This window comes from Crinia signifera, chromosome 1 (genome assembly GCF_055691185.1).
Source record: "Crinia signifera chromosome 1, ASM5569118v1, whole genome shotgun sequence".
NCBI classification, from domain to species: Eukaryota; Metazoa; Chordata; class Amphibia; order Anura; family Myobatrachidae; genus Crinia; species Crinia signifera.
The window spans coordinates 477,112,506-477,135,855 of NC_139217.1; the positions used below are offsets into that span (position 1 = coordinate 477,112,506).

General features: G+C 45.1%; 1 protein-coding gene across 1 annotated transcript in view; it reads right to left on the bottom strand.

The window, feature by feature from the left end:
- Window positions 1-23,350, bottom strand: part of LOC146024652 (uncharacterized) — a 108,892-nt gene that overhangs the window by 17,193 nt on the left and 68,349 nt on the right. Inside the window, exons 7-8 of the mRNA XM_083155465.1 lie at window positions 11,846-12,000; window positions 202-287 (exon numbers count right to left, since the gene is read on the bottom strand). Coding sequence (XP_083011591.1) covers window positions 202-287; window positions 11,846-12,000 — 241 coding nt within the window. The remainder of the gene's footprint in view (window positions 1-201; window positions 288-11,845; window positions 12,001-23,350) is intronic.

Consider the following 23,350-nt stretch of genomic DNA (forward strand, 5'->3'; position numbering starts at 1 on the left):
CATGTAGTGGGGAATGCGGTGTGTCGGCAACGTAGTGGGTAGGACGGTGTGTCGGACATGTAGTGGGGAGGATGGTGTGTCGGAAACGTAGTGGGGAAGGCGGTGTGTATGTACAGTGCAGCTCCAGAGGAGCGGAGGCATGAGGCACGTCCCCTCACCCTAACCCAGTTGTATATAGAGGAGAACACTTGGGGTACTCACTGGGTGGACTGGTCCGGCCACTTCCATGTCTTGTCCACCTTCTGCAGACCGACCCAGTAATTCTTCTTATACGTCTCAATCAAATCCTGAAACAGAGAATAGACACAGGGAACATGGTGGTTGGCTCTGCCCCTGCGCAGTACTCGCTGTGATGTGCTGTAGTAGGTGGGATCTCTCTACCCATTTATCATTTGCGGCTAATTCAGGGGTTAGTCCTAAACATTAAGTACTGCCGTCATGTATCATTTCGGGGTCCCTCCTGTTTATAGGGGATACAATGTTGTCCGATACTACTGTGGCTATCGCCATATCAGAATGGCGGATGCCATTGTAGCCTATGGGCTTCTCACCGCCCTTCTGGCAGAATGGCTGCTGTGCGGTGCGGTCAGCGGATTGCTGGGGGTCAGCACTGACCGCACATGTGTAGAACCCCCGGCACCCAGCTGAGTGACTCGCAGGGATGAACTCTTTCCCTGCATATGTTCCATGATAAATGCCACTGATGGGATTACACATTGTGATGCCACTCTGGGTGGTAAGATGGCATGGAATATGCCACCCAGAGTAAATAGTCCCCCATGTGTGTGTGATAGATATATATATATATATATATATATATATATATATATATATATATATATCATGCTGCCGGAGGGAGCCCGGGTTACCCTAGCAATAGTAAACAAGAGTCTCGGCAATGTCAGTTATAATAGTTCCCCCGAGTCTCATACGCGGTTCACCAAACATCAGGGAAAACATTAAGAATAATACATGAGAAAAGAGTGAGAAAAAGTCAAAAAGACACATGAGATATATAAGGACTGGCTGCTACATTATGTGCCTTATTCTAGTTCACTCTTTCTGACAAAATCCTTCTTAGATGGACAAAACCATGTGCACTGCAGGGGGGCAGATGTAACATGTGCAGAGAGAATTAGATTTGGGTGAGTAATTTTGTTTCTGTGCAGGGTAAATACTGACTGCTTTATTTTTACACTGCAATGTAGATCTCACTTTGAGGTAAAACCCCACCCAAATCTATTTCTCTCTGCACATTTTACATCTGCCCACCTGCAGTGCACATGGTTTTGTCCATCTAAGAAGGATTTTGTCAGAAAGAGTGAACTAGAATAAGGCCCTATATCACAAAAGCATGTTTATCGATATACTGTATATAGTATAAATCCTGAAACCAGACAATACTGAAGTTATCTTATCTGTCAAACAGACTTACTAAGCGGAAACTCAATTACCTATAACAGTGGTTCCCAACCTGGGGTACTAGTACCCCTGGGGGTACTCTGCAGACCAGTTGGGGGTACTTGAAAATAATATTGGTAATGGCAGAAGATGAAAAAAAAGTATTTTGATGGCAGAAGAAGACCCATTGCTATGGAGAAGAACCATGTTTTGTCACTTACGGTTCTGTCTTTAGCGTCATCAGTGTCTCCTTGTGCTTTTGCCTGACCAGCAATCCACGGGGAGCTTCCCATGCTGCCCTCAGACATCAGCGATCATCTACATTGCGCTGACACAGGTGGAAGAAGCAGCGGCATTAATCCTACAGGTGTGAGTGGGAACCCTGGATACAATACACAACCAGTGGCCAGACATGGAAGGGCACGATTCCTATCCGCTACTCCTTAATATAAGGATAGGCATAACGCTCACTTCCTCTCCACTCGTAAGTACTGTCTATATTTCAAATTGAGAGGAAGGGGTACTCTACAATCAAAAGCCTAATCAAGGGGTACGGGAGAGAAAAAGGTTGGGAACCACTGACCTATAAAATTCCCAAATGACCTCAAATAAACGCCATTAAAGAAAGCGATGTCATCCCCGAAATTCATTGAAGCCTCTAGGAGTCAGCGTATTACGTCGCTGTATCCACTGAGCCTCACATTGTAGTAGTTTTTGGGAACGATTACCCCTGCGAGTGGATGCTGGTACGTGATCAGTTACCATGTAGAGACCATAAGAGACAGTCACATGAAATATAGTTAATAAAACAGTTATATTAATTCATTAACAGGACATACATATAAGGAACAATAGATATAATCACATTTAATAATTTATATGTAACAGTCAAAACATCAACAATATTGGTCAAAAAATATAAAAATAAAAATGGAAAATATATACAGTAAATTAAAAAAGACTTGATAAACAGGCTGAAAAATCAGGAATCAAGGGGGTTTCCTTGTGTCTGGTTAAAAAGCCAATAAACAGTCCACTGCATTCAGTCACTTGCATGTTTAAAACAATGTATCCAATTATAAATCCAAAGTGTTGGCTATAATGAGCCGATAAATGCCAGAGTGCCTTGTTTGTAAAAAGACTTTAGCCCAGGTTCAAGTCAGACTCCTGCGTTTCCTACGTAGGTATATCGGCGGCTTTATCAAAGATCAAGTGTATCCATCACGTGGAAAGCCCTCGTTTATATAGGGTACTCGGTTTGCCGTCTGTGTGTTGTTACCGGAATTGTCAGGCCTCGCTCAAAGCCATCCAGCTGATTGGGGATGGTGTGCGAGTGTCATCAGACCTGACAACTGCGTGTCAGGCCTCGGTTTCACTATTTCGTCTCTGCCCGTCTTCATACAGGGTGCGTTCATGTTAGTCATTAGCGCTGGATGTTTCTAGCGTCTCATTGCTGGAGCGTATGAGATGCTCCTCCGTCTCACACAGATGGAGAGCCTCTCCGCCAACGCCCGCATGATCCCCTCTCCACAAAAGAGAGGATATCATGCGGGCTCCAGCGCTGTGTGAGACGCGCTCACTAGACTTGACAGGAGTTTAGGAGTACCAGCGCTGGGCTGCCGCGGAGTCCGCGTAGGACGCTGATAACGTAGTGTGGCCTGAGGCCCCAGCACACGGACAATGGCGGCCAGGGGACTGAGAGTGTTAACCCCTTCAGCCCCGGCCGCCGGACAAACAAAGGGTGCTTGGCGCCAAAATTCAAATTGAAGCCAAGACTCATTGTATTGGGTCGCTCAATACAATTAAACAGTGAGTCCTTGTTGCAATTTGAATTTTGGCACCAAGCACCCTTTGTTTGTCTGGTGGCCGGGGCTGAAGGGGTTAACACTTTCAGTCCCGTGGCCGCCATTGTTCCTGTGCCGGGGCCTCCGGCCACACTTCTCCACCCCCCCCTTCAAGCAGGAAACCAGAGGGCCATGTCCCAACGATTTGGCTCCTGGTCCCGCAGCCCATTTGGAGGTTACGGGGAGTGCCTGGGGGTGTTGGCCCCCAGCCTAGACAGTTCATCCAGATTGCAGTGGACCGTTTGTGGTTGGTGCTGAAAGTCCTCAGTCACCATAGCGTCCAATTCCAAGGCAGGGGCAAACGCAGGATTTTCAGAAGGGGGTTTCCAGAGGGGCGGAGCAAAGCACGGAGATGGACACTTAGGTGACCCAGTATATGCCGGGTCAGTTAAAGTATCATAGATAGACCAAATGTATATAAATAATAATAATAATAATAATAATAATAATAATAATAATAATAAAAAAAAAATATATATATATATATATATATATATATATACAAACACAGTCCAATCGGCACTCACGTATTGAAATGAGAAGTTGGCTCCGGTGCCCTCAAAGTAACCCGGGATGGGGTCACACAATATAAATCCACTTCAGCGGCACTCTCGGATACAAAGTACAGTTCACTCAGCTGTAGTTACCAACGTTTCGAAATTTTATTCATTTCGTCATCAGGGTATAAAAACATAATGCACACTCTTACCTTATATACCACCAGCACCAGAACACCCGCGAAAAGTTGCCGGCGCAGACGCTACCGGAAGTGCGCGCCCACTGGTGACGTCACACACATCGGAGCCTGTTGCTCGGCAACCTCAAAACATAAACATAGTGGACGATCCACATATGCAAAAAACCATCCGCAATATATTAGATAAACACCCGGAGGTGAAATAACCATATAAAAGTGAAAAACTGTATATAAAGAAATTTAATTGAAAAAATAAATAAAAATAAAAATAAAAATCGAAAAAATCTAAAAAGTATAAAAAATCAAAATCGCTCCAGCAAAAGGCAGGTTTGTATGATGGTGCTGATGGCCACAAGGTTTACAATAATTAGATTGAATACAATAGCATAATATATTAAATCAGACATTACATAACACGCTAGAAAAATATATATCACACAAGAAAATCTGACCGATGTTTTCATGCAAATGATATTAGTCAATCCAGAACATCGTAATCAATATGCTATATACAGTGAACAGTTATATAAATATTATCACAAGAATGCCCCTAGTCCACGTTGTTCATTAAGTCCCATTGGGGACAAAGTTCCCAATCTATGGATCCAGGTGGCCTCTCTCTGTAAAAGCAATCTAGACCTGTCCCCCCCTCGTTTCAATGGGGCGATATGGTCAATTATAGTATATCTCATCGATGCAAGATTATGTCGATTCAGGGCAAAGTGACGAGCCACTGGCTAGTCACTCTGCCCTGTCTCGATTGCCGCTCGGATGGAGGATCTATGCCCCGCCATCCTTTCACGCAGTGTGCGATCCGTTTTCCCCACGTAACCCTTTCCACAAGGGCACAGAATTAAATAAACAATATACTGTGTAGTACATGTCACACGGTGTCTGATCTGAAATACTCTGCCCGAGGAAGGGTGTTTAAACGTGGTACCAGTCAGAAGTGCTCTGCAGGTTATACAATTGATGCACTTAAAACAGCCCGGACGCAAACTTAAAAAACCGGTGTTGGCAAGATCACCCATACCTGTAACATCCGTTTTAACCACCCAACTACGGATGTTCTTGCCCCTATTGTAACAGGGCATAATGTCAGTGTCGCCCAACTTAAGCAAGGGATCAGTCTTCACAACTGGCCACAATCGTTTCGTGGTAGCATTGATGGCCGTACTAGCTTCGTTGTAATGATTGACCCAAGGGAATCTCTTCCGCTGCAGTTTAATCTCCTTAGCAGCCAAAAGGTTTTCCCTGGGTATGCTCAAGGCCCTCTCTTTTGCACAAAGGAGCTGGTCTTGCTGATAACCTCTGTCAAGGAATTTTGCAATCATAATGTCTATATGTTTAGCTGCAATCGTGGAGTCACTACATACCCGACAAGCCCTGATAAATTGAGAATAGGGCAATCCATATTTCAATGCCTTGGGGGTGGAAACTGGCAGCGTGTAGAATTGTATTCCTATTTGTCGGTTTGCTGTATAATGACGTAGTTAACACTCCATCATTGATCACCACTTGCACGTCAAGAAAATTAACCATCGAACCATCGATATTATATGTGAACTTAATAGGGCTGCCAGAGTTGTTGTGCTCATCGATGACCCGTTCAAAATCCTCCCTCCCACCGGACCAGATGATGAACAGGTCATCGATGTATCTGGCATAAAAAAAGATGAACCTATTAATCGATGGTACATTTAAAAAGATGTCTTGCTCTGCACTAAACATATAGGCGTTGGCATACGATGGGGCCACATTGGACCCCATCGCACACCCCCCGCCAGCTGAAGATAATGATTGCCATCATACATAAAGTAGTTTTTAGTCAAAATCAAATTGAGCAATTCCAGTACAATTTCCACATTGGGACCAGAATACAGAGGATTACCATCAATCAGACGCTTGACCGCGTCAATCCCTTCCCCGTAGGGGATAATTGTGTAAAGTGACGACACGTCGACACTACATAAAAAACAATTGGCAGGCAGATTAGATTTACATTCCTCCAACCGCTTTAAAAAAGTAGTGGTATCTAACAAGTAGCGAGGGTGTCCCACCACACACGGCTGTAACAAAGAGTCCAGATACACAGAGTTTGGCTGAAAAAGAGAACCCCTGGCCGCAATAATCGGGCGACCAGGGGGATCAACCAACCTCTTGTGTATCTTCGGTAACGTGTAGATAAGAGGGGTGACAGGTTTCAGAGGGCACAACGCATCGGCCAACTCCCGATCAATCCTCCCCTCTGCCACATGTCGACACAAAATAGATTTCAGCTCTTTGGAAAAAATATTTGTAGGATTCCCAGGTAGTTTCGCATAAACATTGCTGTCAGACAGCTGGTTATAAATCTCCCTCTTATAATTTGGGTCAGCGTGGACGGATGATGATACTGGAATTATTAGACAAATCGCGTAAGGCGGCAAATTCACACTTAGATAAATTATCACGTCTCACATCATGTTTCAACTTATCGATGTCAAGATTAACCTCATGGTCAAGCATGCGCATGAATGTTTTAATTGAAGCGCTATTTGACATGGGGTCAAATTGCGATCTTGGTAATAGACTACGTACACCAGATGGAATAGTCGACACAACAGGTACCTGAGAAAAAGAATCATTACTATTATAATGCTCATGTAATTTTAATTTTCGATGCAAACAATATTTTTCAACGTCCCATTTCATAGAATTAAATCTCACAGATGGTACGTAAGACAGACCACGGCTCAATACTCGCTCCTCCACCTTAGATAGTTCATAGGTCGACAAATTAACTACTGTCTCTTGCCTGATTTGGGGGGACGCCCCCTGCGGGCTTGTCCTCTTATTTTGGCCCCCTCGCCTCGTCCTTTGGCGGCGGTGCCTCCCAGCTGATACCGGCTCGTCACTTTGCCCTAAATCGACATAATCTTGCATCAATGAGATATACTATAATTGACCATATCGCCCCATTGAAACGAGGGGGGGACAGGTCTAGATTGCTTTTACAGAGAGAGGCCACCTGGATCCATAGATTGGGGACTTAATGAACAACGTGGACTAGGGGCATTCTTGTGATAATATTTATATAACTGTTCACTGTATATAGCATATTGATTACGATGTTCTGGATTGACTAATATCATTTGCATGAAAACATCGGTCAGATTTTCTTGTGTGATATATATTTTTCTAGCGTGTTATGTAATGTCTGATTTAATATATTATGCTATTGTATTCAATCTAATTATTGTAAACCTTGTGGCCATCAGCACCATCATACAAACCTGCCTTTTGCTGGAGCGATTTTGATTTTTTATACTTTTTAGATTTTTTCGATTTTTATTTTTATTTATTTTTTCAATTAAATTTCTTTATATACAGTTTTTCACTTTTATATGGTTATTTCACCTCCGGGTGTTTATCTAATATATTGCGGATGGTTTTTTGCATATGTGGATCGTCCACTATGTTTATGTTTTGAGGTTGCCGAGCAACAGGCTCCGATGTGTGTGACGTCACCAGTGGGCGCGCACTTCCGGTAGCGTCTGCGCCGGCAACTTTTCGCGGGTGTTCTGGTGCTGGTGGTATATAAGGTAAGAGTGTGCATTATGTTTTTATACCCTGATGACGAAATGAATAAAATTTCGAAACGTTGGTAACTACAGCTGAGTGAACTGTACTTTGTATCCGAGAGTGCCGCTGAAGTGGATTTATATATATATATATATATATATATATATATATAAATACAGGGGTGTCAACAGCAGTGTAGACCCCTAGGCATATAAATGTATTGGGGCCCCTACCGATCCTCCAGCGGTAGGGGTGGGGGAAGCTTTGATGTCCCGGGGTGGTAGGGGGTATTATATCAACCGCTCAGCATGTAGGGCCTGGATCAGTAATTTCCACTTATTACCCCTTTACTGCACAGATGGTGGGAGATGGGGTGGGAGAAAGAGGCATTGGGCTGAATGAAGGGGCCCTGATACATAACTTCCAGGGTGGTAGAGGATGTTTAATACGCAGAGGAGGGGTGTATTGTGGAGTGGGCTTATTATTCATAATTTTCTGGTGGGAGGACAGCTAGCTTGACTGCAGATATCTCCAGTTCCCGGAAATAGATTTCTTAGATTTTAATGGAATTAAACACTAGAGGATCCCACCTACAAAGAGGTATTGGGGACTAGGGGATCAGAGTTCAGGAGGCAGAGCAATCTGCCAATGAGGATATAAAACTACATACCAGGTGTGTGGAGCTGGGGCAGTAACCAGCTGCTGGAAGGTTGATATCTCTGGTTCTGGGAACAGTAGCGACAAGCTACTAGTGTCCATCAAAGGGGGAGAGTCCCTGCTTTTGGAATATACCCTCTAAGTCAGAAAGAACCTGAAATATCTGATTGGGAACAGCAATTAACAAGCTTGGATGGGGACGACTGTTTTAAAGTCAGATATCTCCGGTTCCCAAATTATTGTACCTATGGAAAGAGGGGACCCTCAGCTTTCAGGCTAGGGTCATTAGACTCCTGGGGGGTTTCTGGGTACTCAGAAACCCAACCTGCGTACGCTACTGCAAGGCCCCACCACAACAGTCTGTCTGGTTTCCCCAATGAAGGGGGCAAACCTTCATCAGGTGGGTGTTCCTTCACCCCAGTGGGGTGCCAGTGGCACCATCTGTGCCAAAGCTGGTCTGCTGTATACACAATTGCCACCCAGTGTGTCCAAATTGTGGCATACCCCACCTCCCACCATAGCAGTATCCTGCTCACACAAGCCACAGGGTGCTCCTGCCCATATGACTCCTCTTGGCTCAGTACTGCTCCCAGTCCGTGCAGTGACGCAGTACTCTGTACCACAATGTCCTGGTAATAAATATGTGTCATCAGCACTGGAGCTGGTACCAGAGCCTCCTTCAGCGACTGGAATGCCAACTCACAAGCAGGTGTACAGTCCACTGTCTTGGGAAGACCCTTTCTAGTCACTACTGTATGGGACATCACTACCAAACTAGAGTCAAGGACAACTGGTCTGTAAGGTCAGTACCTGTCTGACCAGTATCTGGGCCGGGGACAGCCTCTGGTCGACTCTACCTTCACTGGTCTGGGCCTACCCCTGTCTCCTCCCACACTATCCTCCAGGCACTGCACTGTCACTTCTCCCGGGCACCCATCTGCAACAACCGTCAGACCTGCCCTCCTGTCCTCCTCAAAGTACCTACGTCTTGGGGAACCCACCCTGTCTGGTGTATCCCCTTCTACCTTCCTGACTACGCTGGGCCTGAACCCTTCCTGCCCGGGCACACTCCCTACCCCCACCTCATCAAGGCCGCTGCGAGCTTGGCATCTTATGCCTGTCAGGGATTGATCAGAGAGTGGCGCCTCCCTAACCACCGCTAAGTGCCCCTCACTTTCTCCTAAAGGGGGACACTCTGCAGGGGGATCTAGGTTGGGATGTCTAGGGACATTCTGGTTTGGCTCAGTCATATACAGGTCAGTGTGATTACTCATACTCACCGCTGGAGTTGGCAAACCACTAGGAACAGGAGCATCGCTGGGCACCCTCACAGGATACAACAAGCTGGCACACACATCCTCTGCGTTGCTAGGTGACGTAGGCACACCAGAGGCAAAAGGCATGCTGGGGAGATGCGCTGATCTCGATGCTGTGGTCTCTTCCTCTGGGCTGGTTGATGCTGTGGTTGGCTGTGCTGGCAGTTGTCTGGCCGCTGTGGTCTGTTCCTCTGGGCTGGGTTGTCCTGGTGTTGATGGTAACGACTGTAGTCTGGCAGTTTGACACCAGGCGATGGCATTAGCAAACGTGGTAACGATTCCACCAAGATTGTACAAAAACCAGGCAGACTTGGTGCCTTTTTATCCAAAATACAACACACATCACCACAGGGGGTAAGCCCACCCTGTGGTCTTTAACCAATCAACTTAAGTGCATGAGACGTGCATGTACTGGGCACATGCATGGTCAGCATTGACCCCTATAGACAGAGGGGAGTGGTTACTCCTCTGAGCCACAGCCCACCTGGGGGGGGCAGGTACCACCCAGGTGCCGGGCTGTCTGGCTAGGGGGAATGTTTCCCTCCAAAACCTACTTACAGGATTTGGTCAGGGGAACAGCTGAACAGCTCTGGCCCAGACGTGAGCTCCAGAGATGGGCAGCCCAGATCCCCTGCCCGGGTCTCCTGCCCGCTGATGTAGAGCCCCATGGAGCTCCAGGGAACCACTCAGCTTGTTGCATACCTCCCAACTTTCTGAAGTGCAGAATAGGGACACTCCCCGCATGAGCGCCTGAAAAGGGGGCGTGGTATATGCAAATGAGGGTGCGGCTTATGTAACTTATGCCCTCGTTTTCGGCCGCGAATAGATGATGTGCGCATGCGCACAGCGTCTATTCTGTGAGATTGGGGGGGCTCCCAACTGCCTCCCCCCGCAGCATTTAGCGGGACAGTTGGGAGGTATGTTGTTGGAAAGCTGAGGTCCCCTGCTACCACCCCAGCAGCTCCAAGCCTGGAGGCTGCCTGAGAAAGTATTCAGTTTTTTGGGTTAAAGTTGGAGGGGGATCCAGCAGCCCACAGAGGACTCTGAATTCCCCAGGGACACAGAAGACACAGTAAGGGCAGTACATTCACAATACTTTTAAATACATTGTACATTTTATACATTGTTTCAAGCCTGTGCCCCTGCACAGGCTTCATTCACCTGCAGCACTGTAGTCCCAGCTTAGTGCCTGCACATATAATTTACAAGAATTTTGTTTTACACTGTGCCCAGCGCTGGGCTCCCTTAACCCTGCAGCCCAGGAAAGCCATCCTGCCTGCAGGGCTCCTTCCCTTGTGCTGGGAGCTGGCTACCTCAAGCTCCCAGCCTGCTGGCAGTGTGCACACAGTCTCCTTTCCCCCCAGTCCCTGGGTCTCCTGCGGAACAGCCGCTTCCCCCTCGCTCCAGCGTGCCGGGGGTTAAACATTTATGCCACCCGCCGCAGCCTTTGTCCTGGGCTGCCGCGCACCCACACCCTGTTGGTGGCCCCCTCTTTTCCCCTGGCTCCCAGGGCAGCGTGCAGTAGAGCTTCTACTTTGAGCAAATAAACCATCTATTGCCTCAAGACGACTACTTCCTTCTTGCGACCAACAGAATTATTGCAATAGTTCCGTTCTCCGGCTGTTCTGGGTACCAGTATCCAGCGTCCTCCCTGCCAGCTACCAAAGCAGAGGCCTGGTCCGTGACCAGTGGGGAACCAAGCAAGGCCAGTCAGGGGTGTGTCAGCAGCGTGTTGGCACACACCCTACGCAGGTAGTACTCAGGTGCCAGCGGTTGGGCCTGAGTCAGTAACCGTGGTTCCAGATGCCACATAGGAGGAGTCTGGTGGTGCCAGCGATAACCCCGCCCACTGCGTAGTGGGCGGAGTCAGTAACAGGCGGTTGCCGATGGTAACAGGGAATCCCCTATTGGCCAGGTCCCGTGAGACCAGGAACCGCTATCTGTGGACCCGAAGGGCGCAGCCAGAGCGTAAGGGCAGGCGTCCGGTCACACATAGATTACAGAAGTAAGGCAGCTGGCAAGCTGCCAGGATTCAAACAGGCGCAGCACTGATAACGTAGCTTAAGGCAGTCTGGCAAGCTGCCAAGATTCATAGCTAGAGCGGCATGCGCTGCCGCCGTAAATCTAAACAAGTACCCTCTTCTCTCTCTATATACACTCTTTATATGCTCCTCTACATACTCTTCTCTTTATTCTCTCCTCTATATACCCTCCTCTATATACAGGTACTCTCCTCTATATACCCTCCTATATATACAGGTACTCTCCTCTATATACCCTCCTATATATACAGGTACTCTCCTCTATATACCCTCCTATATATACAGGTACTCTCCTCTATATACATCACACATGTGGCCTGGTACCGTTATGGTAGAGTCAGTCTCCTGTATCTTGGCCAGTGTCGCCCCCCTGGTCCTGCAGTCGTCCTCGGCATCAGTCTTCCTCTTCTTCTCAGTGGAGAAATAGTAGCATTGGTCATTTATCTCCATCCAGCCGCCCTGACAGTAGCCAAAGCCACCTGCGGGAGACAGAGGAGGGTCATACTGTGTATTAGGGGGGTTATACTGTGTTCTAGGAGGGTTATACTGTGTTTTATGGCGGTTATACTGTGTATTAGGAGGGTCATACTGTGTATTAGGAGGGTTATACTGTGTATTAGGAGGGTCATACTGTGTATTAGGAGATTAGGGTGGTTATACTGTGTATTAGGAGGGTTATATTATGTATTAGGGTGGTTATACTGTGTATTAGGATGGGCATGCTGTGTTTTATGGTGGTTATACTGTGTATTAGGAGGATCATACTGTGTATTAGGGGTTATACTGTGTATTAGGAGGTCATATTATGAATTGGGGTGGTTATACTGTTTTTAGGGTGGTATACTGTGTATTAGGAGGGTCATTATGTATTACGGTGGTTATACTGTGTATTAGGAGGGTTACACTGTGTAATAGGAGGATCATACTGTGTATTAGAAGGTGTATATTGTGTATTAGGGTGGTTATACTATGTATTAGAAGGGTTATACTGTGTAATAGGAGGATTAGGGGGGTTATATTATGTATTAGGGTGGATATACTGTGTATTAGGAGGGTCATATGTATTAGGGTGGTTATACTGTGTATTAGGAGGGTCATATGTAATAGGGTGGTTATACTGTGTATTAGGAGGGTCATGCTGTGTATTAGGGGGTTATGCTGTGTACTAAGAGGGTTATACTGTGTATTAGGGTGGAATGGGGAGGGAGATACTGTACTTTAGGAGGGATATACTGTGTATTAGAATGGTTATACTGTATGTGAGGGGGGTTATACTGTATATATATCTTATATATTTAGCCAGATCTGTCACTCATCCCCTGTGTGTGTAACATTCCCGCCCAGCGTTCTACACAACCCCCCCCCCCCCCAGGGAAAAAGACACTCATCCCCTGAGTGTATAACGTTCCCGCCCAGTGTTCTACACAAACCCACCACTCAGGGAAAAGACCAGTGTGATACATGCATGCACCCCTCCCCCCCCACACCCACAAATGTCACTGTACCCTCCACACTATCAATGTACATCTTACTCTGTAACCGCTTTTTAATTAAATAAAACAATACACACCCCCTTCCACATCATATGCTCTCTATGTAACACATTTCACCTATAACTCAAGTTGCAATACAGGCCATCTGTCATACAATTCTAACCATATTTATCATGGGGGCACAGCCACTTACGCCGGTGTGAAGAGCGCCTTCATTGGAGTACTGTTTGGATTATCGCTTGATTATTTAAGGAAGGCACCCCAGCATTTGCCACTTGTGCTTTACTGCACTCAGTCATTAAAGAGTGCCGGACTTCTCTGTCTCTCTCTCTCATATATATATATATATATATATATGTGTGGGTGTGCGGTCCGGCACTCTCCCTTCCAGGGACGTACCCCGGTGCCTTCCAGATGAGTAGAATAGCGTGGATAACAAAATAGGCGGCACTCCGAGGATTTTCAAGTAAAATTATATTATGGTAATGACACCAACGTTTCGGGGCTAGCGCCCCTTTGTCAAGGTGATAAAACAGTGAATGAGGAATCAGTACAAAGTCTTACCTTAAGTAAGGTGAGTATCACCGCCCCTCCTTCTGTTCAGTCAGCGCTGGCTTCCCTGGTACCTTCCGTGTCGCATAGCACCGGAAGTGGCTATGACATATTGTCACTTCCTGGAAACGACTTGAAACGCAAGCTAGGATACTAGCTGGTTGGCGTGGAACGCATGATGATGTAATGTGCTGTGTTGCGGACACTTCAAGCTCCGTGGGACAGACCGGCTGCTGAGGGGAGAAGGAGCGTTTACATATAAGTGCATTCAGTGACACAAAACATAAACTGTGCAAACAAGATGACATGATAAAAAATAATCATGATAACTGGTGAAACTTAATAATGTGACACATAAAAAAATTACTTATATGTGAACGGACAAAGGAAAAAGTAAAATGTACGGTATATGTAGTGTGGGATGGTACAGGTCCTGTACTATGTATATATACAACTGAGTAACCTTGTACTGTACTATTACAGCGATTATAAAAATCGATTATCAACTTATTATCTATAGGATGTACTCCAGCCCTGAACCCAGGGACCCTTTAGGCCCAGCCACCAGCAAAAAATCTACCAGCAGAAAAGCAAGCGGCCGACCACCCGTAGGGGAGGCCAAAACGCGCGGAGCAGCAGCAAAAAAAGCAGCCGGAACGCAGAATCCATAGTGTACAGTCTCTCCGACAGGCAGTTCACTGATATTGAGATGCAGGTATTAAACCATGGACTATCCTTTGTCCCTACAACCAAACACAATGATTTAAAGTGGAAAACTGATTTACATCGCTTTGGGAGAAATCTCAGACTGAAAGAATATTTCCATCAACCATCACCCAACATTTCAAGTGTTACCCCTGTCCAGCATGAGTTCATAAAAAAACGTAGCCTCTCAACATTTGATCCACCATCCCACAATGCCTCCATAGCATCCTATTTACGACTAGTGGATGATTCCATGACCAGATACCAACAAGTGCCCCACCCGAAGCATTATAATCTCAACAAATCTCAACAGATAGCCCTCAAACAACTGGGAGAATATAAAGATGTCACATTTAGACCAGCGGACAAGGGGGGAGGGCTCATAATCCAAAATTTAACGGATTACAAAGCAGAAGCCTATAGGCAGTTGATGGAGGAAGCTACCTATGAACTATTGAAAGGTGATCCAACTGACGACTACAAATTGGAAGTCGATGCCATCCTGACTAAAGCCACCAAAGATGGCTTAATTTCAGAAAAATTATGCACAGCATTGTCTCAGAAGTCGCCCAGGGTACCCATTTTTTACACGGTCCCCAAAATACACAAATCCCTCCAAAACCCCCCAGGTCGTCCCATTATCAGTGCTCCCGATTCCATCTGCCATCCGATATCTTAATTCCTAGATTCCATTGTTCAGCCAATTATCATCAAACAGCAATCATATATCAAGGACACCACTGCATTCCTTAATTCGCTGTCTACCATCACACAGATACCAGATAATGCCAGACTGGTCACGATGGATGTGGCTAGTCTGTATACTAGCATTCCACAAGAACATGGTTTAACAGTGATGAAATCCTTCCTGACAGAACATAATATGCAGGATATTCAATTGGAGCTGTTCATGAAACTAATGGAAGTAACTCTTACCAAAAACTATTTTTTATTTGATGGCAATTTTTTCCGCCAGAACACCGGCTGTGCAATGGGGAGTCCAATATCGCCATCATTCGCTAACATCTACATGTTCCAACAGGAACAGGAGATGTTCTTCAGTGATGATACAATTTCCAGTAAAATACTGACGTTTAATAGATATATAGACGACCTGTTTATGGTTTGGGTGGGGAGTGAGGATGAACTTCAACATCTCATTGAAGACATAAACAACAGGACTTCCACGAGTAAACTGACATATCAACAATCAACTAGTGTCATCAACTACCTAGATGTGTGTGTCAAGATCACCAAAAAATTTATACAGACGGAACTCTATGTAAAACCCACGGACAGGGGGTGTGGCCACGGCAACCCGAGTGGAGGAGTAAGGAGCGTGCCGGCTCTCCAGGCCCCCAGCGGGAATAATACATGCCCCGTGCCTGAGGTTTCAGCGTTGGAGTCATAGCTGGGTAGCTGAAGAGTGAGCGAAAGGCCCAGCGCGCTTGTGTGGGGGCTCCGACAGTAAAACGGCTGAGCTGCAGTTGCGGGATTGGAAGGAGGAGGAAGTGACGTGCCAGAACTGACGCGGCTGCAGGCGCGAGAGGAGAGGAAGGAGGGTGAAACGCCGGCGCTGCGTTGGAGTGTGCGGCGGGGGAAGCTATACCTGCGCCCGCTCCTACAGACCATCGCTCTCGGGGACAGTGAGAGACGCCGGTGGATGTGCAGATAAGTGCGGGGGCGGAGGCCGGTAAGAAGTGGTGGGTGAGCACCGAACGCCGTGCGTTGGAGTAGCTGCCTCTGTGAAGAGAGGTAAGAGACTGGTCTGCCATATTTGTGTGAGATTTACGTGGGAGCTGCTGACGACAGTGTAATTCTTTGACAAACTCTGGGAAAGATATCTTGGACTATCTGTGACCATTTGCGACCTGGAGGTGTGGGTGGAGGAAAGTGAGGGGCTCTGCGAACCCTGTGAATCTTAAGGGTGTTTGGTTATAAAGTGCCTGTATCTATAGCACCTAAGAGTGGTTTGTCGCTGGAAATTACGGGCATATCCCTCTGCATAACGGTTTTCCCTGTGATTTTCCATCCCCTGCATCCCCCAGGAGGAGATCAGCCTAATTAGTGTGCCCAGCTACAGGGTCAACATGGGAAAAACGGGCCAGAATTCGGCCGCAGCAAGGCTAGAAAAATATGCCCGTACACAGAGCACCGCAGCAAATAGCTCACAAGCCACCACCCCACAGTCAACCCCCACCAAAGTCAGTGGCCCTTCCCAATCTCCGGAAGTGACTTTACAGCAAGTCCTTGATGCGGTAAATAAATGCGAAGCTCGCCTATCTGAACAGATCAATCAAGTACAGACTGACATTATGTTGATCAGGAGTGATGCCCAAAAGATCAGGGAACGGGTCACGGAGCTAGAGAATCGGGTCTCCTCTATTGAGGATGCTTCAGGCCCGCTGCAACAGCAGGTGAAAACGATGACAGGCCAGATACTCGAACTCCGCAACAAGATGGTTGATGCTGAGGGGCGCATGAGGCGCAATAATGTTAGATTCGTGGGCCTGGAGGAGAGAGTGGAAGGGGTTACACCCGAAAAATTCTTGGAGGAATGGTTAAAAGAGGAGATGGGAGAAGGTGTGTTTACTGCACAGTTTGCGGTGGAGAGAGCTCACAGAATACCGGCCCGGCCTCCCCCTCCTGGTGCCCCCCCAAGAACTTTTATTGCAAAATTTCTCCACTTTAGAGACCGCGATACTGTGCTGAGAAAAGCCCGAGAAAAAGGAGACTTTGGATATCGAGGGGCTAAGATTGCGGCATTCCCGGACCTACCGTTTGAGATTCGTCAGGAGAGAGCCAAGTACCGGGACATTAAAAGGAGATTAAGAGACTTGGGGCTCCAATACTCCATGATGTATCCATCTAAACTGAAAATCATCTGCAATGGAGCAGCAAAATTTTTCCTGTCTGAGAAGGATGCAGCCAATTGGCTGGATTTAAATTATCCAGGGAAAAAGCAGATCACGGTGGAATAAAACTGATTACCTGGCCTTGAATCCTGGGTTCAAACAGAATATTTACTGACTCTGGGGGACCCGGAGGTAACAACGAGTAAAAGGGAAGGTGTGTTAGCAAAGGGATGAGAGAAGGCAATATGCTTTCTCCCCTTGCTTTACCTGTGGTCCCTAAAGATAAGAAGGGGCATGGGAAATGTATTAACTACTGCAAAAGATCTAGTAGATATACTGGAGAGCCGGACGGGGTTTTTTTTTTGTTCTTGTGGCCTAATAGTTTTAAACCCTCTACTAGTTTAAAGGTGAAGATTAGGAGGTAGATAGGGAGGGAGTAGATCGGGCTTAGGTATGCTTGATGGGTCAAGTTATACAGGTTGGGGGGAGGGGGGGGGGTGTTTGTTATGTGTTATGTGTGTTTGTGTTTTCTGTACGTGTAGGAGCCAGCCAGAACCTATTAAGGATCCCCTGAAGCTTGAAAATCTTGTAACATCTTGGGAGTATGGTTAAGATAGCTGCCTGGAATGTGAGGGGCATGAACGATAAGGTGAAGAGGGCCTTAGTTCTTAAGTACTGTAAGGATATTGAGGTTGACATTATATGCCTGTTAGAAACCCATTTATGTGGAGACAGGCTATTGACACTGCGACGCCCCTGGATAGGTTGGTCCTATCATTCTTCGTTTACATCTGCCTCCCGGGGCGTCTCAGTGTTGATTAGGAAAACGGTTGCATTTGATTGTATAGATTTTAAAGCGGATAAAGATGGGAGGTACGTTTTTCTCGATTGCAACGTTAACTCCTTACGATGTTGCATAATGGCACTTTATGTTCCCCCCCCGTTTACATATTTTACTATTAAACAAGCGGTTGACTACTCCACCCATCACCCTGACAGCAATGTCATATGTCTGGGCGATTTTAATGCAGTGATGCATCCTGAGGTCGACAGATGGAGTAATAAACAGAGGTCTCTACAACCCAGCTCAGGCTTGGCGGACTTTATTAGAGAAGTTGGGTGGAGGGATGTGTGGCGGGAGAAATACCCTTTGTCTAGACAGTATTCGTGTTACTCCCCAAGTAACAACTCTTTCTCAAGGATTGATATGGTTTTTACTTCGGAGAATGTGTTAAATGATGTTATAGAGATAGGATATAAGTCCCGAGGTATCTCTGACCACTCTCCGGTATTCGTTCATCTAAATACAGAAAAGGAGGGGGGTTATCGTTACTGGAGGTGTCAAGCCACCTGGCTGGAAAAGATGGACGATACTGGAGATATGGCAGAGGAAATTAAAAAGTTCTTTGGTCTAAACGAGGGAACATCCCACGCAAACATAGTGTGGGACACATTCAAAGCTTGTTTTAGAGGAAATATAATCAAGAAAGTCTCCACGGTGAAAAAGGCAGTAAGAGATAAAGCACTCACATTGGAGGCAAGAATGAGGGATCTTGAGCAGAAATATGTATTGGGTAGGAAAGAGGATGATAGAGGGGCCTGGGCTCGGGCGCAAAAGGACTGGGTAGAGCACTTGCAGGAAATGGCCAGATACCGAATCCTCAAGAACTCCCATATTTTATATTCCAGCGGGGACAAAGCTGGGAGATTTTTGGCCATGCTTGCCAAAAATGACAGACCCTCAAACAGAGTAGCCAGAATTATGTCAGATACGGGAGAGATAGTTAATAAGTCGGCGCAGATCGGGGAGGTATTTGTTAAACATTTCAAAGATGTCTATAGATCTAGGCTTTACCCCTCGGATGAAAGGAACATACTAAACTTTGTCGAAACCATCACAGTGCCCAGACTCTCTCAGGACGCCAGAAACAGTCTGGAAGTACCAATTGCCCTTTGGGAAATAGAGGCCGCTGTTAAATCCTTGGCAAATGGGAAAGCCCCAGGGTTGGACGGCCTGCCGGGGGAACTTTATAAGAAATTTGGGAAGTACATTATACCGCACCTCTGCCAGTTATTTCAGAAAATGGGTGATGAAGGGGGGCTGCCTGAATCAATGTGTGAAGCAGTTATAACGGTCATTCCGAAGACTGGCAAAGATCCGGTGTATGTTGATTCGTACCGCCCAATTTCGTTAATCAACGCTGACGCTAAGATATTCGCCAGGGTTCTGGCGAACAGGTTGGATCGAGTCATAACGGATTTAATCAATCCCGACCAAACAGGTTTCCTTAAAGGTAAATCAACCGCCATTAACATCAGGCGAGTATTTACTTATTTGCAGAGAATGGACATTAATGGAAAGGAGGCAGTTATTGCCTTATTTGACGCCAATAAGGCGTTTGACTCGATAGAATGGCCTTATCTACGTACAGTGCTGAATACTTTTGGTTTTGGCCCCAGATTTGTAGAATGGGTCTTTATGTTGTATAAAAGACCATCAGTAAGGGTGGCGGTTAACGGGTACGTATCGGACTCCTTCCCACTTGAAAGAGGTACCCGGCAGGGCTGCCCTCTGTCCCCACTGCTGTTTGCAGTAGCGGTGGAACCACTTGCATGTAAGATACGGGGGCTCCTGGGGATGGGAGAGGATTTCAGGCCGGATGAAAATAACTGTGTCTCCCTTTATGCAGACGATCTGCTAGTAGGGATGGTACACCCGGAATACAACCTCCCTAGGGTGGTAGATGCAATGGTGGAATTTGGTCAGTACTCTGGTCTAACGGTCAACTGGAATAAATCACATTATATGAGAATAAATCATCAGAATGGAAGGGTGGACGGGGTCCAAACCCAGATGTTAGAGTCCCAAAGGTTTAAATACTTAGGGATAGTAGTATCAAATGATCCTAAGAGCTTCTATCAGGATAATGTTGTCCCTCTGATAGATGAATTTAAAAAAAAATGTAAAGGATGGATGAAGCTTCCTTTGAATCTACTAGGGCGGATCAACTTAGTTAAAATGGTCTTACTCCCAAAATTTCTCTACATTGTTCACCAGTCTCCGATTTACCTTTCAAATGACGTATTCAGGAGGATGAATAGTATCATTTGTTCATTTATCTGGAGTAATAAAAGGAAAAGAATTAAAAGTGACACATTGACCAGGAAGCGGGAGAAGGGTGGTCTGTCCCTCCCCAATTTTAAATTTTATTACTGGGCATCCCAACTTGCTCATATAGTTGACTGGATCAGTGTAAACGATGAACCTAGAGGACTTAGGGGAATAATTGAGCTAATAGCCCCTGGCTACACACCACTGCAAATATTACTCAGACCTGATTGTGGGCGGGACATGCCACCGCTTATTATTCAAGCCTATAAAATTTGGAAGCACGCTAATAAACTGGCATCCTTTGAGGGTCTAGATCCTGAAACCTCCGTTTATTCCTTTAGGGAAGCACGGGGCCTGGGAAAGGAACAAGGTTTTAAAGCTTGGAGTCAAATAGGGTTAAATTCAATAGGTCAATTTATCGGGCATAATGGGATTAAGATGTTTGAACAGCTACAGGAGGAATATAGGTTGCCCAATAGCATGTCCTTCAGATACCTACAAATAGGAAGTGTATTGAGAGCGATAGTGGACAAAAGCAACGCCCAAATCCGTGAATCACCAATCAAAAGGTCCCTTAGAGACATTGGTAAAAATAAAAAGCTGTCTAAATTATATACTATGTTAATGGAGCTTCACCACACAGATTATCTTCCAGAGTTAAAAGACAAATTGGACCGGGAGATACCGGGAATAGGGGAGGAAAACTGGACAGTAGTATTAAAGCAGATTAAAAGAATAACTAACTCAAATAGAATTCAGCAGGTTCAGTTTAACCTTATTCATCGAATATATCTGACCCCTGACAAAATGACTAAATTTGTTGATAATTATATTGACAAATGCCCTAAATGTGAGGAACTTGGGTGCACTTTTTATCATTTAATCTGGCAATGTCAAAAGATAAATGCTTATTGGCGGTTGATCAGTAAAGATCTAGAGAAGTTGGGAATCCCTTGTGACTCGATCCAGCCTGCAAGCTGTATCTTGGGTATATGGTCAGGAGCAAGAATAAGTGTAAATATGAGGCAATTAGCCGTGAACCTCTGCGCCCTAGCAAAAGTAGTTATCGCAAGATCCTGGTTGGCGAAAGAGGGTCCGAAGTACAAGGAGTGGGTTAAATTGGTTAACACGACGATAGAACACGAGAGAGATATATATATAACTAGAAATAATGTCACTAAATTTTATGAGATCTGGGGTGAATGGTATAAATTGGGGTATGATTAAAGCACGTTTTCTCCCTTTCCTCTTTTTTTTTTTTTTTTTTTTTTATTAGGGGAGGGCACGGAATAAATTAGAGAATGCACTGGAAAATTGAATATAAAGTAGATCTCAAAGATAATATAAAGCATGGGAGGTTGGGATTAGGAAATTCTAAATGGATAAGTATAAAACACTGTATCACTATTTTCATTAGGTTAGGATTTCTTTTGTTGTTCTCCTTTTTTTTTTTTTTTTTTTTTTTTTATTGGGGTGAGGAAGAAAAATTTAATAAGGACCTCTCGGATAGAAACAGGATGCAAAAAGCGTTAATAGATGTGTTTGCTTGAGACTTGGGATTTGTATCTAATGCTACCTAATCTAGAGATAAACCTTTGACTGGCTATACACGAGTAGAAGTATATGTTTGTATGTAATGTTTTAGATGTACTTTGTATTTCTGTCTTTTATATGTATTTACATGTTTTTTTCTTTGAATTTTGAAAATGAATAAAAAGAATTTAAAAAAAAAAAAAAAAACCCACGGACAGGAACACAACATTGAAATCTAACAGTTTTCATCCTTTGGCTCTAAAAAAATCCCTGGCCAAATCACAAATGATACGGGCAGCCAGGATTACCAGCCAATCAGACCAACTACCAGCAGTATTGGACACCTTTGTAACCAAGTTTATGGAAAGAGGATATCCCCCAAAACAACTGAAAGAACAAAAGGCAGAAGTGTTAAATATGAACAGAGCTACGTTACTAACTCATTCTTCAAAGGTCTCCAGAAAGGATCAAGACGAACCGATGCCATTTGTCTCAAAACTTACCCCAGCGAGTAAGATTCTTCCGCGGGCCACTCGGGCCCTTTGGCCTATAGTTAAAACGGACAAACAACTAACGTGTTTCCAAAACAAACGTCCCATGTTATGTTACACGAGAGGTCGCAACATTAAAGATGTGATTGTCCATACCGATATTACGGGATATGACCAACACAAAAAAGATCCTCATATTAACATCCTAACCAAATCGAATGGATGTTACAAGTGCATAAAATGTACCACATGCACAGATATGATTACGGGTCCGGCTTTCATTCATCCCATTAAAAAAAAGGAATATCCTATTAATCACATTCTTAATTGCATGTCCCCCTACATTGTTTATATCATCCAATGTCCTTGTGGACTCATATACGTGGGCAAAACGAACAGACCAATGAGGGAACGCATGTCAAATCATCGGTCATCCATTAAAAAAGCGCTTACAGGCAACTCAAAAAACACAGATTTACCAGTGGCCAAACATTTTGCTTTAGTCCATCATAAACTATCCGATTTAAAACACATGGCTATAGATCATGTACCAACATCTATACGCCGAGGAGACCGAGAAGGAAAGTTACTACGTTTGGAAGCCACCTGGATTCATCGACTGAACTCGATAAAACCATTTGGTCTCAATGATAAACTGCCCCTTTCAGTTTTTCTTTAAATCCAGTTTTTTTCTATATCCAGTTTTTTTTCTCTAAATCTAGTGTCTATTAAGGTTACATAGCAGTTAACAGGGTACATTAATCTATACCTTTAGCTAACTTAGGGCTGGAGTACATCCCATAGATAATAAGTTGATAATCGATTTTTATAACCGCTGTAATAGTACAGTACAAGGTTACTCAGTTGTATATATACATAGTACAGGACCTGTACCATCCCACACTAAATATACCGTATATTTTACTTTTTCCTTTGTCCGTTCACATATAAGTAATTTTTTTATGTGTCACATTATTAAGTTTCACCAGTTATCATGATTATTTTTTATCATGTCATCTTGTTTGCACAGTTTATGTATTGTGTCACTGAATGCACTTATATGTAAACGCTCCTTCTCCCCTCAGCAG